Raw genomic sequence first — 20,871 nt, 5'->3', positions numbered from 1 at the left:
TTGTACAGTAATTTTGGATGCTGAGGTTTATAAAAATGAGACTATTAGACAATCGTTAGATATATGTACATATAGGAAATATGTGTATGTGTAAAGATCCAACTGCAGATTTAAAATAAATTATAAATGATGATGATCAATGATTACAGTGATTGAAGAGAGCATATATTTGTGTGTCCTTACTGATAAAGAAGGAAATCTATTAATACCAGAGAACCCAACTATACCTATCGTTCATAACTTGCCAAAAGAGCATAAAAGGTTAGATGCCCCAAAAGGAAGACCTTTAGTTGACGGAATCAATTCTCTTACAGTGACACTAAACTCAGGATTTAAATCTTAAAAATGCATTCAAGTATCTTAACTATTAACATAAATGTATCTTACTTGTGTATCACTCATCTGTAGATCCTTACATCATCTCTGAATTGGTGCTGACACTGTCCTTCCTTCCGGAGGGTGGCTACTTTTGTCTCCCCATGGTCCCTGTGTATGTTGGAAAGTAGCCACTGCTCCAAGCTCACTCCCATGATGGACTTCAATCTCACATTTAACATTTTAAGAATCAGTCTGATCATGTTAAGTGGGAAAAAAATTATGTTTGGATCACTAGTGATGTGCAGAGTCTTTATTCATCAATTCAACACAAATTAGGTGTCATGGCAGTAAAATGAAAAATACAAAACATTATGGCGGTGTTGTTTTCTCTACTGAGCATACTGTTGAGTTTAATCAAATCAGAGGAATCAATAAACATTATTTACTGGAATTGCATAATGATGCAGTTTACTTTGCCATAAATAAAAATGGGGTAAAATAGTATCTAAAAGAGCTCCAACTTTAGGCAGAAGAAAAAACATGGTTAAATTTTACGGGGAATTATAAATGCGGTGCCAACAAATGTCCCTGTTGTATACATATGAAAAAGGGGACAGCATTTCATAATCTGTTAATTACAGATGTCAAGAAGTTAAATTACGTGTCAATTGTATTGTAGATATATAATGTATGTGATTTCTTGCACTGTATGCAAAATACAATATGTCGGATGGACTACTAGGGGATTAAGGGATAGATTACATGATCATTTCTATGATATTAGCAGCAATCATTTAACAAATGTGGCAAAACATTTTAATGATTGTCATAATGGTGATGTACAGACCTTGAAAATTCAAGCTATAGAGATAAGGCCGCATAGAAGAGGAGGTGATAAATTCTTGCAACTGTGTAAAAGAGAAATGTATTGGATTTTTATATTACAAACAAGAATCCCTCAAAGGTTAAACTATGAGTGGGATTTCATATACATTTATTAATAATGGTGCACCCCTGCTATGTGGTCTTACACTGTTTCCCAATTATGGACAATAATTGATTAAATATGATGAAAGTTATGTGTTTTTCTTTATCTTTTCAGGGTATATTTTGTTTCCAATAAGATATAAGATACCTTTTGGCTTTTGGGCCCGTTGAAGGTATAACAAATTAGGGGTGCACAAAAATTGCATCAAATTTGAGCCTTTTATGGCTAGCTTTACTCAGAAGCACATTAACTAACCAGTAAGTTCTCACATTAGCTCAGGCTCTATAGCCATGGCAAGGTTGCTTTTCACCTATAGCAGCCACATTTTAGGTATGATTTATATGCAAGGTCCAGTACCAAGGTGCCCATAGGTTGATTGTAGGGCATGAAAAGGTTGTCTACAATTCAGCAAGTGTTACGTAAGAACAAATGAGTGGCAAAACAGTCAATATCAAGGGGACAGCGTCATGAAACAAGCAGGGGTCGGTGCTAGCTGGGTGTAGAAGTGGTAAAGAGTGAGATACAATTATAGCCAAGGTTTGTGTCAGGGACTTTTACAAGTAGGTCCAGAAATCATGTAACAAGCCAAAATGTGTAATAGAGCTGAGGTTGCAAAACAAGGAACTGTGGGGTTAGGACAGACAGAGTCTACGTGAAGTCATACAAGCAGGGTAGTCAATAAGGACAGTCCAGGGACAAACAAAATTAGACTCTTAAACTAGTATATATTGCAGTGGGCCAGCAGATTGTGAAATGAATTGTCCTTTTTAGCAATCAGAATGAACTCAGACATAAATGTACGCAATCGTGCACCTCATAGATAGCATGCATGTGGGCATAATTTGAGGAACACACTAGGACACAGAATGAGTGCATGGCTGTTGGGGGGGGCCCAGAGGCCACAGGAAAATAGACAAAGAGAGAAGTAGCAGCAGGATGCTAGGTCATACCAAAAGAGACATAAGAATCAGCATCTGAGAATATAGAAAGCTGAAGAAAGCTTCCTGACCAAATGCTGACCCCAAGCTGACCACCCAGCAACCAATTGCAACCCAGCTGAATGGCCACATAACAGCTAACCTCCAGATACCTGCTGGACAAAATCACTACAGGTAAACCCATAACACAGAGCACATGAAAGAAACCCATACAAACCTAGCTTCTCTTGGGAAGTAACCAAGACCCCAGGGCTGTAAATAATGCTTTGCTATGGCTGGGTGCACCCCTAGACATTAAGCAGTGTAAACGTGCATTCAGTCTAGCTGCGTTTACACAAACAATAATTTTCCGTGTCCTGGTACTATTTAGCTTGGTTTTACACAGCTAAACGCAGGAACATGTAAACACAGACAATTATAAAAGTTTATAAAAGTGGTATGGCCATACCTCATACTGCTTTAAAAAAAAAAAACACACTGCACATTTATAAAGCACAGCGGAGTGCTTTACAAATGTGAATTATGCTGTGCTTGCTTCAGGATTCTAAAGCAAGCAGAGTGCCAATCAAATGAATTGATAAATGAATAAATAGAAAAGATAAAGCCAGGATGCCAGACCAGTCACATGACTTGTCAAAGTTACTACCAATAAATATTTAGATGTATGTTTGATTGCTGGAATATTTTGTTTAGATATATGCTTCAGCCATACATTTTCACTGGTGCATTTCACTTAGATATAAGATGTATTAGAATATATCTTATGCTTCCATATTTCGAAACAACTTACATAGATTTTTGTAATGTATCAATAGTTTTATATACTGAACCCATTTTCTCTAGCGTGACATCTCAAATCAAGTTCTAGTAAATATCCCATATATACACACCTATGTAATTTCCATATACATAATGTATAGGCTATGCTAGTTAATAGAGACATTTGCTTTCCTCATGAATCTGCTGTAGATCTCTTCTACAGATTGAGGGCCAGTTTACTGGAACCATAAAAATAGTATATTAATACAATTAACTATTTTATTTACCCACATCTGTTTTCAGTTAGCATAAAGAAAGGTCATTGAGCGCTAATTTACCAAATCATAAGTGAGCTCACAGTATGTGTTCATTGTGTTTTTTGTTTTTCCATTTAGAGCAAGGTGCAAATTAATAGGACAGTACTTATCTTAAGGGGTTAGACAGTGGCTAGGTTTTCAGAATACTTCTGACAATTGTGCCCCAATCATCATGTTAATAAACTGTTTCCCTATAATAGAAAACCAACCCTTGCAGAGGTCAAGCAGGGACACTGGGTAATAATCAGCTTTCTAAGATAGTAAATAATGTAAAGGCTGAAATACAGATAAGATGCAACAAACATGTCTCTTAAATATGATGTCTGTCATATTAAAATCTGGATCTTGCTTTAAAATGAGAAGTTTACAAAGTGAGTCAACCCAAGAACTAACATAATTCTTTAGAATTCTATGAAGCGGATCATGCCACCAAAGAATGCACAAAGAATAATACTGATACCTTTTTAAATAAAGTCACTACGTGGTAGGAGTATGGCTTTGTCAGTTTTGCTGATAAGTTAAAAAAATTAATAAAATAAGCAACAGCCTGTCAGCCTCCACTGTAAGTCATTTTGTAATGCACAGACATTGATGTAGTTGGTCTAAGAGGCCAATATATAATGGAGAGTGGATATTGCTATCCACTCTAGGTTATACGACGCTGAGTTTCACAAACTACAGCCCACATTGTATGGCCCATTTATAAAATGTGGGCAGTGGTGTGTGTAGCTCGGTTTGTAGTTGCCTCTGCTTAACCCATCAAAGAGAGCTCTGTGATTATAGGAGAGCCAGTATTGTAACTTTAGTGTAACAGTACAGTATCAGTCTCTCAGTATCCTATGGTGTAACTCATGTGGACTGCACCTACCTAACAGCAGCCAATACTCTTTACTACCATTCTGCCAGTTATCAATATGAATAATGTCCATTTGCCCCAAACAATAAGACTTTTACATAGGAGGAGTGAGCATTCTATTAACCACTGTTGCCTGACTCCTTCAGATTGGCAGCAACTGGTTCTCTGAGTCAGAGGTGATGCTGCGGATAATGTGGAGGCCCACCAATGTGACAGCAAACACGCACGTGCCAGGAAAATGCAACAACTCAGAGGCATATATTACTTATTATCGGTGAGCATCCTGCTCAAAAAGAAGAGGCCCATTCTACTAATACTCTGACTCTAGGATGACTGCTCATCCCTAGTGATAAAGGTGTAAACTTATATTTGAGGGCAATGCCTCTAGACTGAACTATATGAATTATTTAGTCCTTCACCTCTGTTAAGCAGGGAATGAAGCCTACTAGGTCATCATTATAAATATGATATGATAAAGACAACATCCACAACAAATAGTTTGATCACTATAGTAGGAAATTATTATTTTTTTATCATGCATGTAACCGAGCTTGAAATGCAGTTTGTATCTCAAGCTACAGAGTGGTATCTCACATTGATCAACATATGGACTATTTCCCAGAGATCATTTACATGGATTCCAATCTCTTCTCTCACCCACTGCTTGTTCTTGCCTGACATAAACACCCCAAGGAACTGTCTTTCAAGGATGAGGAATCTGCAGGCTATTTACTTAAAATGACACAAATAATATGCTCAGACCATGTATTCTACATTTCTAACTGGCTGTGAGCCTCAAGGCAAGCAATTTTTACTGTAGACATTTGCTTTATATTATTTTTTATCTTTTTTAATACTGATACATACTGTATATAATGGAGGGTGATTGCACAATACATGCAGCATATCATAGATTTCTCCCAGAGGGTCCAATTCACTTGAAGCTTAAATTATTAAATTTCTACAGTTATTGTCATTTTTGTTTCTTTTTATCACAGATAGGTAAATACAGAATTACACATTTTATTTTAGGGCATATTGTACATACAGGGTTTTTTGTGAATTTTATCAATTATTTTGATATCTATATGCACTTAAATAGTTCTATAGAAATCCTTCAACTGGTTCATTAAGAAAACTGCTAGAAACATTATCATTATCAATCATTTGAAACTTCTAATTTGAAACATCAAATATAATATTATAAAAAATATATAATGCTTTGGTTTGCAAATTCAGAGGCTGTGGATGCCTATTACTAGACCATTAAAATAAATCTATGGTCAAACAAGTGAATTAGGCTGCCCATACGTGTAAAACTGGCCTCTCAGTTTTGCTAAGTACCCCTGGAACATTTTGTAAATACCTATTGATACTGCTAGTAGGACTATATGATAGGTGCTTCCTTTGATAAGGTGACAACTTTCTTCCTTCTGCAGTAAAATCACGACAGTGTTATCACGCTTGCTTCTTCCGTAGCTGCTTAGACATTGCCATCTTTCATAGCCCTATCAGTGATTAGCCCCACCTTGCTTTGCCTGCCACACTTTAGATTGACAAATTTGCTTATTTCTCTATTGGTAAAAGCCCTACTCAGTCATCCCACCCACTTCGGTAATGTCTATCAGGGTGCAAGAGAAATCTGACTTCCCAGCTGCATTTTCCATTAGAAAAGAGGTAACTTATAGTCGAGGCATTTACCATGCCATCTTGCAATAAAAATGCTGGTTTATCACTCCATCTAAACTAGAGGGTTTACATGGACTATAAATTACAGGCAGTTGCTGACATATTAATTGACAGTTAAAGTAAACCTGCCACTATGTCACAGATTTTTTTTTAAGATGACAGTAAAGAGTTATAGAAAGCACCCAGAAGTACCTGCATGTTTTTAGCTTTTCTTGTAGAACACCCCAGGAACCCCAATAGAAATGTATGTAAAAAATCATTTTCAATCCATAATCTGAGTTTTTTCTGCACTCTGGTAGTGTGTGCCCCAGTGTGTTTAATAAAGAGGTCTGTGTGTTGCATTATGAAGGAAGTCATGTGGTAAAGAGGGGCAAGAGCTATGAAGCTAAAAGTGGAGGTTGCTCCTAGAATATTGAGCATCCTGAAAACTAAGGTTGAATGCAGGCATCTATAGGTGCCTGCTTTAAAGTACTAAAAACACAAATTTTACAAACATTTTAGTAATGACAGGTTTACTTGACATCTTCCTTAAAGAAGAACTCCAGGCAAACCCAATCTTAACCCTTGAAGTGGGGCTTCCCCTGCATTGCAAAGGTTAAGTGCATTTTGTCTAGGGATCAAAATAAGAGTTATACTCACCCAAACCACGATCCTGGCTTGCTCTTAAACCGCTTCCTTCAGCCCAGCTCTCCCTCCGCCCCAGCAGTCCAAGGTCCTGTGAGTATAGAACGTGTATAGAATGTGAGGACACCAAGGGACATACCATCGCTGGTGAGGAAGAGGAAACAGGCTGCAAGTGAGCGGTCTAAGAGCAGGCTTGTGGATTGAGTGAGTATATTATTTCAGCTCCTTAGACAAAATGAGCACTTAACCCTTCCAGTACAGGGGTAGCCCTACTACAGGGGTTAAGATTTGATTTGCCCGGAGTTCTGCTTCAAAGGTGTTTTTCTCTCCTCTTTAAAGCTTGCCAAAAGCCAGAGTGAAGCAGCTAATTACAGATGTCTAAAGTGGCAAACCCGCCAATGTATTGATAAAAGTAAAATGTGCCCCTATAACTGTTTTTAACAATACCTACAACTACTAAACATACTGTAAAGCAGCATCCTTGTTCAGTTACTAGCACCCAGAAGTTCCAGTACATACTTATTTTCCTAAGTAGATTTTTGAGTTGCCTGAGGAGAATGTGTTCCAGGCAATTGCATCTGTGCATCTCTTCCGACAACCCAAAATGAAATAGGTTGTTTGTTACCAGTTATCGGGTTTTCAGATTAACTCTAAGTGCCAAAGAAATTAGCAATATATCTCCTGTTACAGATCAGCAGTTGCTTCACTCGCAGAGCAAGCATTGCTGCATAGGTGAATCAAAACCAATACTCTTGTATATCAGGCATCTGAATTCACACTCTTCCTTGTGTATAAAACAAGATTACTGCACATGACTTACTTTTTAAATTTTTTTAAATCTTTCGCTAACATATTCTACAGAGCGCTGTAATGACCATGCCCAGATAAACATACAGTCATTCAAATGGCCACACGGAGTTGGCAGCTTGAAATGGATGAAAGCCCTGTGTATGTGATCTTTAAGTCTATTAGAGAAAAGCCATTTTTGGTTTAATACATTTATGTGACCGATTTGTGCATTGCTTTTGATGATCTTGCTGTGTATGGTCTAAATCACCAGTTCTGCAGAAGTGCTTGTTACCACATAGAGAGATTTTCCAACATGTCGCTGACCAATTGCTAATTGTTCACTTCTCTGTAGAAGAAAACCTGCAAAACTTTCACTGTGCATCTGCTGTACTTGTGTCTCATTCAAGGTAGGAAGAAGAACCTAGGGGACTAAATCTGAGAAATCAATCTGTCTGTGGCCACCTAAGAATGTGAGACAGAAGGAATAAATAGGTGCTGCAATAGAGTGCTGAACCTGTTACATAAATTAAGAATTGCTGATACACAAAACTCAGTTGAATTGTGTCAAATAATGAATGAATTAACCTCCTATTAGACCTATGCAAATGGTAATGTGGAGGTGGAGAATCCCTCTTCTAGTAAACCCACCTACTGTGTCTGTTTCCCTCCTGTCATCAGCCTCAAGAAATTCTCCCTGACTTATACTGGCTCAGCTGAAATCCTGCTTGGTTTATAGGAGAGGCAGCATGTCAGATCAGAACTCCACAGCTCCTGTAGACAAGCACCCCAGACAGGATGCCACTACCCCTAACAATAACACTTTGCCCCTTTCACTTTCTCAGACTGACTCACGTGACAAATGGAGCAAAAAGATGGACTTTCTCCTCTCTGTCATTGGATTTGCTGTGGATCTGGGAAATGTGTGGAGGTTCCCTTACATCTGTTATCAGAATGGCGGAGGTGGGTAATATATGTGGTACTTCTCTAAAATAAAGCATGCAATCACTCTATGGGTTCTGTGCTTTATTAGACCATGTGGAGTATTTATAAGACTCCCAAGGGGATGGAAACCAGCCCTTTGCTAAAGATACACATTTTTCTTTTTTTTTTTTAAGCTAAAAGAATAATACTGCGCTTATAATTATGTTTTATATAATTAATCTAGCATTATGTTTTTGAAAACCATGCAAAGCACAAAAGTTAGCATTGTGCAGTTTTATAAATATATGCCATTGATTTTATTATGATTTCTTAATGGAATAATTAAGTTGAAAAAAGATGCATATTTATGGTGCAAATTCATATGCATATTTATTTATACCATTATTGCTGCGAAGCAGTAAACTGTCATTATGCAACAGGTATATTGGCTATAGAGCAGCTTCATGCGCTATAGGTTTGTCATTCCTAAAGTTATAGTATTTGTATCATTGATTATATTTCCTAAATATTATTTTGAATAATATTGTAAAAATCCACTATTCAGTGTAGTAAAATTGTTCATACTTCAAATTGAAATACAATGCTGTGTTGACAAGTTGTAGAATGAATGAGCCTGTTGAAAAAAAAATCCTCAAGGATTTTTACACAAAAATGTTAGGGAGGGTATTTGTTGTTTTTTTTCATTAGTTATTGGTCTTCTACATGTTTAGTAAAGCTTCCTATTAATTAAGAACACAACTATCAATAGTATCTTTTACTTTTAATTTAGTTTATTATACTGTAACTCCTGTGTTCTTTTGGGCTATATGTATAATGTTTAGAATCGTGCTTTATCAGTTGGAAAATAAAGCTGTTGCTCATTTTTAATTATTGCTTAAGTATCAATTCATAGGAGTAATTAGTTCCTACATTATAATAAACTAACTGATTACTCCACCAAACATTTGAAGACCATCTACATTGGCACATGCTAGAGATTTAACGTTTTTCTGATTTTAGATGTGCTTCCAAATGATAATGTTTTCATGACTCTATACACATGACTCATTTTGCTCCATAGGGTATCCCAAGCATATAGTCCATACATGATGAATTAAAGTTAGCCTGAGCTTGTCATATGCTATGTACTCAAACAGCATAGTGGTCCCAGATATAAAATCACAACCTTCACTAATATTTAGCTTTAACATTCAGTGGCTCCTAATCTACAGAAAAGTGCTCCAGTCTTTTTTTAATATTTAGTTCCGGTCAGTATATTTCAGTGTCCTGTATACTGACATGCTACAATCTGAAAGTTTTTTTCTTCACATTTGAATTAATAGTATTACTATAGTATTCTGTCTTAGCCAAGCAGTTTCAAATGGGATCTATAATTCAGTTTAATTAAAACAGGGCTGAAAAAAATCTGTGCAGATGTAACCCATTAAACTAGATGTAAGATAATTCAGCACTAAATAGATGTTGCTTTTTCTTTTAAGTTTTTACTATCCCATCGTGGTAGTTTTTCTTGTTCCTTTGTTCTTTTAATCGTTATGTTTCTCTTTGCACTAGCTTATATAGATACAAGTAACCTCTAGGGATGGCAATGATTAGAGATGATGATACTTGTGCTAGTCAGATAGTAGTGTGCTACAAGACTACAGCATGTACATCTCAAAATGAAAATACTCAAGTACTTGTTCACTGTGTTTTTAGTAAAACTTGCGCTTCCATGTTTTTGGTCATGCTATAAACATTAATATTTTGTCCTTTATATTCAATAAAAGTCTAGTTGCAGTCAAACCTGTTCTCTTTTGTTTTAGAGCAACTGGGTAGGGTTGGAACTTGTGACAGGCTTTTATCACTGCAAAGTGAAGATCGGATAATCGCCAGCACACATGTAGAATACTCTTAGATCCTTGTTCAGTTAATTAACTTATTGTCACATATCATCATGAATGCCGTTCCGGGGCCACACAGGGTTCCTTCTTCAATGTGACCCAATCACCAGCATACAACGCCATCCATGTCATTACTGTGAGCACCACTAATCTACAAGGTCACAACTTGTATGGAGTGCAGATGACTCACAACACTTTTGCAGGATTTTATCACTGTTTCAGTGCAGTGGTCACTGGGACAGGGAGTGTTAGAAATCTCCTCAATGTGGACACAGACACACAGACAGGATAAAAAGAGAGACACAAACTTGATAGAAGTTTTAAAGCTTCCTTATGTCTATCGGTAATAAAGAAAAACATTTTGGCTGTGGATCCACATTAAGAACATTTTTGTTTTAAAGATGATTGTTTTTTTCCTGAGTAGGTAAATGGTACTTTATTTTGTATATTGCTATAGTGTTGATTGTCTATATGCATAATACAAAATAATACAACTGAGACATATTGGGGTTGATTAAATATATATATATATATATTATACATCTCATAAGTTATTCAAAATGTGCAATTATCTGCCCCACTGGCCATAAATGCCTAGCTCCACTGAGCACAGTTATTTACACAACCTGGAATTCTCCTAAAATATGATCCTTTTGGTCTGATTAAAAAAAAAATAATTGCTAATCTCCTAGCTCTACCCACTATTTACAACATGGTTTTGTGCTTATTGGGGCATTTTGAAAATTCAGATATTCCTAATTGTACTGAACTTCTTTGCCCCCTTTTTTTCTACGTGAACAAAATTGCTTTAATTTTGTTCACGTAGAAAAAAAGGAAATCCCACGCACTTAATGAATCCAAAAGAACCAAGCACTTCCACTTTATAAAATAACATATGGCGCGTGGCTGCCCAAACAAATTTGAGAAACGTTGGCACCCCTGGCTGGATACCTTCAGAATTTTGTTCTTATAATGCACAGTTTGTGAAGTATATTTACATGTATGTAGAGTTGTATTGCAGACAAATAAGACACGGTGTAGGGTTTCATATCTGGTTTATTATCACTTATGTGGAATACATATTGGTCAGTATGATTGTTTTGTATAATCTTTGTACTGAATCTTTAACTGATGATACGCATTACCTTTTTTTTTTTTGCTTGATGTCTTCTTTTTACATATCCCCATTGTACTCCCATTCCGTATTGTATGGTCATCTGCTGTCTATGTTTTTTTAGTTAAACGTACCCTTAAAGAGGACATCAGGAATAACCTATCTATAAGAAAGAACCCCAACTAAAATGTCTTCATTTATGCAGAAACATATATGCAGACTGCAATTTTCTGTTTTGTCTTCTTATTTATTATAATTTATTTAATATTAATATATTAACTATTTAATTTACTGTGTATAATTTATAAACTTATGTTTCCATTTTTACATGCATATAATACTCTAGCCTTTAAAATGTAAACCAATTACGTACTTAAAAGATACTGTGGAATTCTCATCTTGCTTTTGCCTTGTTCTGCCAATATACACATCACATGAAATTAATGTTAACATACTGTATTGATATGATAATTAATGATCACTAGCATTTCCAACTGAACCATGTGTATTAAAAGGAATAGGAATACATTTAACCCTAATTTGCATTGTATTGCAGTGATGTTGGAAGCAGCATGCATTTCATTTAGTCACATGATTTGTTTTACAGGCACTATTTATAATACAACTGTGGGTCACTAGATTATAACGATATCGCCATTTCAAATTATTTTCAAATGCATTGCATGTTTGCTATTTATTTAATTTGTTGCAGATTGCCTTGGGGCATTTTTTTTATTAACCCTTGCGGTGGGGCTACCCCTGTACTTCAAGGGTTAAGTGCTCTTTGTGGTCTAGGGACGAAAATAAAGTTATACTCAACTGATTCCAAAAGCTGGCTGGCACTCCCTCAGGCCTGTCTCCTCTAACCCCCTGAAAACACTACTAGCTAATAATGTTTTACTGACTGACACAGAACATAGAAGTATGTAGTCCTTGTCCTTGTCTGGCATTGTCCAAGTTACTCTAATGACAAGCTTATTTTAAAATGGACCTACACTTAGAAAGGTATGTGTGTGTATATATTAGGGCTGTTACTGATTAAAATTTTTGTGTTCGATTAATCGAAAAAAAATTGTAATCAATTAATTTCCATTAATTATAACGCACATACAGATCCAACTGCATTGGCCTATACACATACAGCACAGCAATTAAGTAATAAAATGAACTAGGATCACACTAATCCAGCACGTTATTAATCTTATATGTAAATATATGTAAATATATGTGTGTATATATATATATTGTAACAGGAACTGTTCTTAACCACAGTCTTCTAGGGCAAATACAGCACCGAACAGTCCACTTGGTTTTTAAAAAGTTTTAATTTCCACAGCACACAGAGAACAGGTAGTTCCGCATTCATGAATGACAGTCTATTCTTTGCAGCTAAACACAAAACATCATAACATTAGTCAGTACTTTCCTGTACTTTATTTATTTTTCCAAAATAATGTCCTTTTAAGCAACAAACTTAGCAATGCAGTCTTCAATCCTCCAGCTTACCTAGCTGGGTAAAAGTCTGATACACATAAAGCCAGGCTACCTTTTAAACACTCACAGCCGCAATCATGTGCTACACCTGTGATTACCAAGCTGCAACCACAAAACTGGACAGCTTACCTAGCTGATGGGATAATGGTTTGCCCTTCTCTGCATTATCCCAACCCCAAGGACCCAGAACAGAATGTATAAATTGGACTGTCCAATTTATACATTCTGTCCAATTTGGACAACTAAACCACACACTCTTTCCCTGTGGTTTTTAACTGAAAAGAGATATGTAATCTAAAAGGCATACCTCCCATTTATAGTCATGCCTTGAGTTCTGTCATATCCACACCCCCCCCCCCCCCTTAGCTCACATCTAGCGGGGTGAGCGACCATGGATATCAATGCATGTATCCTGGAAATACCATCAGCATTACCTTGCAAAAAACCCATGTTCAATAGGGAAATTAAATGTTTGCAGGCTAAGGAACCATCTAGTTACTCTAGAGTTCTTCTCTTTATTCTGATACATACAAGCTGATTGGTCTGTAATCAGCTTAAGTTTTCTCCCCAATAGATAACGAAGAGTCTCTTGGGCCCACTTAATAGCAAGACAGTCCTTCTCTACTATGTAGTATTTTTCTCCTGTGGATTCAGTTTTCTGGGGGGGGACTTAAATTTTTTTTTCCTAGGTTGCTCTTCACCCTGATGCTAATGGGAGAGGGCTGCCCCTAAACCAACCTCAGACGCATCAGTCTGGACTATAAAGTCATTACAAAAATCAGGGGTTATTAGCACAGGATGAATAAACATACAAGCCCATCGCACTCCTAACCGGTTAAAACCCAAAATGTAGGGTGGGTGCTTATAGTGACAGCGGATGCCTCCGCATCATAAGTCCAAAATGCAAAAAAAGTCACAAGCACTCCAGCATGTAAAATAGTCAATATTTATTGACTTCCACAGTGTCACATCATCAAAGGCAAAGTTTCGGGACAATAAAAGTCCCTTCCTCAGGCAAAACCGGGAGTGAACACAAAAACAGACATGTGCAAATATATACCAATCAGTGTGAACCAACAACCAATCAGAGTGAAGTATACTCCCCCTTCTGACGCACTACTGACACCATCTTCCCACCATAACACATGCAAATTGGAAAAATCATAAATAAGCCACTCAATACCAAGAGAATCAATACACAAATGGTACCTATAACAAAATGCTGTGGGTGTCATGTGGAATTCACCGGCGATCCCGTGCCAGCAGAAGGAGTCATTTTGTATACACATCCTCTTCCCGGACAAGTCCCGCCCCGCACACATGATGATGTGACACTATGGAAGTCGATAAATATTGACTATTCTACACACTGGAGTGATTGTTACTTTTTTTGCATATTAGCACAGGATGGGTACAGAGCTTCTGTCAAACAACAAAAAGCCCTATCTGCTTCTGGAGACCACTTAACCATAACTAGGGACTTTGCTTTTGTGAGATCTGTTAAAGGAGCAGCAATTGTAGCAAAGTCTGGAATAAACCGTCTGTAGTAGCTCGTTAGCCCTAAAATTGCCCTGGCCTGTTGTTTTTTTTCGGTAAAGGCTTGGGCCATTTTTCTATGGCTTCAACTTTAGTGGTCTGGGGCTTAACTAAACCTCTGCCAATAGTATAACCAAGATACTTAGCTTCCTCTAAGCCAATGGAACATTTTGCAGAGTTGGCAGTTAAACCGCAGCACGAATAGAATCAAGTACAGCCTGAACTTTTGAAAGATGGGACTCCCAGTCTGTACTATAGATAATAACATCATGCAGATATGCTGCCGTGTAACGAGAATGGGGCTTAAGGATTCTAACCATCATTCTCTGGAATGTAGCAGGGGCACCGTGTAACCCAAATGGTAACACTATGTATTGAAACAAACCATCTGGCGTTTGAGAACGCAGTTTTCTCTTTTGCGCATTCAGTATGTGGGACTTGCCAATAACCTTTTGTTAAGTCTATTATTCTCAAGCAATGTGCTTTTCCTAGCCTTTCAATAACGTATCAACTCTAGACATTGAGCATGTCTCAAATTTTAAAATACAATTCAGTTTACGATAATGATTACAGAATCTTATGGAACCATCAGGTTTTGGAATCAACACAATTGATCTATACTACTAACTATCTCAATTACCCCAAGTTTCAAAAACATTTCTAGCTCTAGTTTAATTGCCTCTCTCTTGGCTTCAGGAACTCTGTAGGGCTTGGGGAAACCTTTTTCCCTGGCTCAGTTACTATGTCATGTTTGATTATACATGTCTTCCATGAAACTATGGAAAAAAACTCTCTATTTCTCCTTATAAAGTCCTTGACCTCTTGCTTTGTTTTAGATATATTTTAGACAGTGTTTTAGATATATTCACCTCTAGTTCAACAACTGGGGGTTCTGCAGATTTTACAGCTACCAAGACTTCCCTATCCTTCCAGGGTTTAAACAGACTCATATGATACATTTGCTCAGGTTTTTTTTCTTCCAGACTGGCTTACTTTGTAATTAACCTCTCCCACCTCTTCAATTATTTCAAATGGGCCTTGCCAGATGTCCAGTATTATATTTTTAACAGTAGGGACCAATACTAATACCCTATCCCCAGGCTGAAATACTCTGACCCTAGCATTATGGTTATAACTGTGTTTCTTCCTTGGGTTTACTCATGTACTTTCTAACTATGGGCATGACAGCCTCCATACAGTCTTGCATCTGTGATATGTGTTCAATTGCACTATGATAGGGGCTTGTCTCTTGTTCCCAGGTCTCTTCAACTATATCTAGCAGTCCCCGAGGGTGTCGCCTGTATAATAACTAAAAAGGGGAAAAACCGTGGGAACCTCTTTTACAGAGAACATTACATTTGATAATAACAGGTCCCAATTTTTCGATCAACATCAATTGTCTTTCGTAGCATGCTTTTTAGTGTTTTATTAAATCTTTCAACTAAATCATCAGTTTGTGGGTGACATACTGAGGTCCTCAGTTGTTTTATATTCAGGAGTTTACACAATTATTTTATGACTTTGGACATAAACGGGGCTCCTTGGTCGTTAATATTTCCTTAGAAATACCCACTCTACTGAATATTAACATGAGCTCTTTTGCTATAGACTTTGCAGAGCTATTATGTAGGGGAATTGCCTCAGGGTAGTGAGGTGCATAGTCTGAAATTACAAGTATATACTGTTGACCTTTAGCAGACTTTACTAAGGGTCCCACCAAATCCATAGCTATTCTTTTAAATGGCACATCAATTATGGGTAAAGAGCACTGATGGGCTACGAAAATCTTTTGCTGGAGCTTTGAGCTGGCCCTTAGGGCATGTGGAGCAATAATTCTTTATGGCAGCAGGTGCCCCTGACCAGTAAAACCTTCTAATGACTCTCTCTTTAGTTTTCTTAGCTCCCAAATGACCTCCTAGTATGTGACTATGTGCAAGGTTCAGTACAGTATTCCAAAAGGTCTGAGGTACCAAAGTTTGTTTAACCATTTGTCCCGCTGATCCCGGGCTCCGCTGTGCCCGGTGCGAGCCCAGGATCAGCATGTCGCCTGTGTCAGGTACACCTGGTACACGAGCTCCCTCCGGTCCCCTCTCCTCTGAAAGAATGCGGAAGTGTTGTATAATACATCACTTCCGCATTCTTGTGTCACTCTCCAGCTTCAGAAGCTGCAAAGAAGCTGATGGAGCAGATCTGTGCTTCATCAGCTTCTTTTGGGGGGTCCTAGGTGACATTAGGGGTCTTGGAGACCCCTGATGTCTCCATAAAGAGGACCTGTCACATATTTTGCTATCACATAGGGGGTTTTTATTAGCCCCGTATGTGATAGCAATAAAGTTTAGTAAAAAAAAAAAAGGAAAAAAAAATTTAAGTCCCCCCCCCAAAAAAATGTAAAGTTGCACATAAAAAGAATAAAAAAACAAAAAAATTTTTTTAAGTCCCCACCCATACATACACGCATGCAAACATGCGCTGTGGGCGCATACGTACAAAAACGACGATTGCGCCCACTACGCCGCACATGTTACATATCGCCGCGAACGTCGCAGTGAGAGCAATAAGTCTAGAGCCATCAATCACTGATAACACTAAACTGATGAGCGGTAAAAGCTTTTAAAGTGTTGCCTATGGCCAATTTTGGGTATGATAGTTTTCTGCGATTTCGCGGGTGCGCGCAATTGTAAAGCTTGACATGTTTGGTGTCTATTTACCCGACGTGACCCGATCTTTTATATTTTACCAAAAAACTGGGTAATAATAAATGTTTCCTGACATAATGTTAAAAAAAAATTCAAAATTTTCTTTAATTTTTCCTAATTATAGTAAAAAATAAAACCCCCAGTGGTGATTAAATACCACCAAAATAAAGCTCTATCTGTCCCCAAAAAAATGGTATAAAATTCATTTCAGTACAGCGTTGCATGACGGAATAAACTTCAGTCAAAGTACCGCAGCGCTGAATACTGAAAAATGGCCTGGCCAGGAAGGGGGTCTAAACACCTGGTCTTGAAGTGGTTAACAATATCCAGGCTCTTGTTTTCTACCCTATAGCATAAATCATCAACTACTTCAAAGTAATAGTAAGGTAAGGGAATTTCAGGTTGGGTAGCAACACCGTTTACAACCTTCATAATCTTTCCCGCTCTCAATAAAGTAGGGTCTTCCCACTGGGCAGCCTTAAAATTACCAGGACTAACCACCTGACCTAACAGATCATCATTCCTCTCAGTGTTAGTGCCCAGTTCATCATTATAGCCAGTTGATCCCCTACTAATACTGGCATAGGGCTGCAATTTTTATACTTGCCCTTGCTACCGTAATTAGCCTCCAAATCAACATCAGAAACAGGAAACACATGACCTTCATTAGCTGTGTCTTTACCAAGTGGTGTCTGAGCTGACTTCTCAATTATGTCACAACGTCCGTGGTCCGTGCCAGATTTTCCCTTTGGTCCCTGGTGCTTGGCTGTCAGACTATGGTGTTTCACAAGGCTGCAGCCAATCTGCATTCCTCCTCCCCTATTTAGCCTTACCTCACTTGTTGCTCTGGGTTCAAGCAACAAGTCTTATCCCTCATGTCGGTCCCCTTGTGTTCCTTGTGACTCCTGTGATTGGCATCCTCTGCGCTTTTTTGGATCCCTGTGGTTTTGGCTTCTCATGTTTCCCAGTGGATTATCTGTTTGGCCTTATTTCCTACTTTGTTCTCCGAGTTCCTGTTATATTCTGAGCTTCCAGTGTGTACCTGTGTACATTGCTTGATACCTCCCCTTTTTATTGCCCCCCCATCCCTTGTATCTGTGTTCAATACCTCCTTGCACTCCCTGTGTGCATTTGCCACTTTGTCCTACGCCTTGTGTATGTCTTCTTTGTATCTTGTATCTGCTTGTACGCACGTTTCCTGTGTGCATCTGCTACCCCATACCTCTGTGCAATGCACATCCCTTGTGCGTTGTTGTACCTTGTACCTTCATGCTCCTAGTGAACCTCTTGCTACACACCTTTCTTGTGTACCACTATCTCCAGTGTCTCTGTGTTGCTTCCCTCTTTTGTGTATCTTGTGCCCATAATTGACAGAATTTGGGGAAATCTGTTCCCAATACCGCCTGGTTGGCTTACTCAGGTACTACGCCCACACGATAATTTAGAGTACAACACTTTCAATACACACTTCAGTAGAGTATTCATGCTTATCACCATGAACACAAACAATTCCCATTTTCTGCACATGCTCAAATACAACTCCTGGAACTGTAAATATGGCCACTAGACATGTGCACTGCCAAAAAATTTGTTTAGTTTCGTTTCGTTTGAAATTCGGATTTGTGTTATTTCGTTTTTCAGGATTCGGGTGTGAAAGTCAATTCGGATTCGGAATTCGGATTCGGACGAAATTCGGTAGCGTTAGTACGAACGTTCGTTTAGTTTTCTTTTCTTATTCGTTTCTTATTCGTTTCGTTCATTCGTTTGCAGCAAAAGTGACATTTGAGGGGGAAAAAATATTTTTCTCCTTCTCTAATGTCACTTTGCTCCAACGAACGAAACGAATAAGAAAAGAAAACGAAACGAACGTTCGTACTAACGCTACCGAGTTTTCGGAAATGGAAATTCGGATTCGTTTGCATTCGTTATGTCTGTAATTCGGAATTCGGATACATCCAAATGTCCGAATTTCCGAAAATTCATCCGAATTTCGATTCGGAACGAATCGCACATGTCTAATGGCCACCAATGTTACCATGCTTCTCGAATCAATCAATGCTTTACATTTTCTAACATTCACATTTATATAACACCAGTGACAGTCACTATTACTGGCTGGACCTGTGCAATTTGACAGAAGGGAATGTGGTCTCACATCACTTGGACTATAGTTCATAAGTTCATCATTAAGGGTACAGTCTTTGGCTATATGACCAATCTCATTACATTTATAGCATCTTGTACCATAGTTTTTTTTTTCGGTTGACAATATTTGAATGTCTCCTTATTTTCTGGGGAGAGATCTCTTACTGCCCTTATACTTTGAACAGTCTTACAAGTTATTGTAGAGATCTGTGGTCTGGAACCACAAGCTTGTTCCTTTGAAGCCGGATGCAAAGTCTTTCTTGCCGCTACATATTTCTCTACCAGTGCAATCAGCTGGTCTGCTGTTTTGGGGGTCACCTTGATTCTCCGATCTACGCAGAGTAGCAGGAAATCCTTGCTGAAAACGGTCTATTACCAATAATTCCACAATTTGGTTTGCAGTGTTAACCCCTGGCTGTAGCCACTTGCGGGCAAGGTGAATTAGGTGAAACATTTGTGACCGCGCTGCTTTGTTAGGTGAGTATATCCAAGAGTAGAATCTTTGTGCACGCACTGCAGAAGTCAGTGCTAGGCGTGCAAGGATTTCAGCCTTCAGGTTAGTATGGTCACTAGCTTGTGCTGGCTCAAAGTCATAGTAAGCCTTTTTCGGTTCCCTACTTTGGAAAGGAGCAAGCATGCTCACCTTGATAGACACTTGATTCTCCCTTCGTACAGCATGAGTGGCATTTTGCTGTTCCTCATGGACCTTCTTCAATGTCTCAACTTGTACTGAAAATCTGTTGCACCAAAGTCTTAGTACTCTCATTCTGTGGTTTGGCCATAGCCCTATTACTTTCAGCTTGGGCCACTACAGCTGTTGCAGGGTTGCATTGTTCTCAGCAGCTCTCCTGATGGCCTCCTGTTGCACAGCAGTAGACTGGATTAAAGCTTGAATTATGCCCTCAATGATGCTTGTATTTTAAAATGCTCACAGACATATAATGTGGTTGCCCGCATTCTCCACCATATGTAACAGGAGCCTTCTTAACCACAGTTTTCTAGGGCAAATACAGCACTGAACAGTCCACTTGGTTTTTTAAAAGCTTTATTTTCCACAACACACCTTAAACCGGTAGTTCTGCATTCATGAATGACAGTCTTATTCTTTGCAGCAAAATACAAAATGTCATAACATTAGTCAGTACTTTCCTGTACTCCAGTGCGTTTTCCAAATTCATGTCCTTTTAAGCTACAAACATAGCAGTGCAGTCTTTAATCCTCACCTAGCTGGGTAACAGTCTGATATACATAAAGCCAGGCTTCCTTTTAAACACTCACAGCTGCAATCATGTGTTACACCTGCGATTACCAAGCTGCAACCACAAAACTTGGACTGGACAGCTTACCTATCTGATGGGATAATGGTCGGCCCTTCTCTCCATTATCCCAACCCCAAGGACCCAGAACACAATTTATAAATTGCACAACTGAACCACACACTCTTTCCCTGGGATTTTTAACTAAAAAGAGGGATGCAATCTAAAAGGCTTGGTCTTACATACCTCCTATTTATAACATTGCCTTGCTTTCTGTCACTATATATATATATATATTTATTTGCACTACCTTTTGCCCTCAATTCCTACTGAAAAAAACACTGGCCTTCCTGAGATGTGACTGTGCATAGGCACTCCTGTTTTAAAGTCTAATAGTTTTATATCTGCAGTGTGAGATAATCGATCATCTAAGCACTTCTGTCTCTAATTGTTAGTTCGATGAGATTTAAAGTTAGATTTGATGGAGTCATTACTGTGCTGCTCACTGTACTTCTGAGGGCTTGCTGGAA

At 38.2% G+C, this 20,871-nt stretch overlaps 1 protein-coding gene across 1 annotated transcript in view; it reads left to right on the top strand.

Moving 5' to 3' along the window:
• Positions 1-7,970: 7,970 nt before the first annotated feature.
• LOC108790426 (sodium-dependent serotonin transporter-like) overlaps positions 7,971-20,871 on the top strand; it is a 49,388-nt gene continuing 36,487 nt past the window's right edge. Inside the window, exon 1 of the mRNA XM_018560684.1 lies at positions 7,971-8,238. Within this exon, the coding sequence (XP_018416186.1) occupies positions 8,025-8,238 (214 nt within the window). The 5' untranslated portion in view covers positions 7,971-8,024. The remainder of the gene's footprint in view (positions 8,239-20,871) is intronic.

The sequence above is a fragment of the Nanorana parkeri genome, unplaced genomic scaffold (assembly GCF_000935625.1).
Source record: "Nanorana parkeri isolate BGI_ZX_2015 unplaced genomic scaffold, ASM93562v1 scaffold18, whole genome shotgun sequence".
In the NCBI taxonomy this organism is placed as follows: domain Eukaryota; kingdom Metazoa; phylum Chordata; class Amphibia; order Anura; family Dicroglossidae; genus Nanorana; species Nanorana parkeri.
The sequence above is the reverse complement of the archived record's forward strand: the minus strand, read 5'-3'. Positions and strand labels throughout refer to the sequence as shown.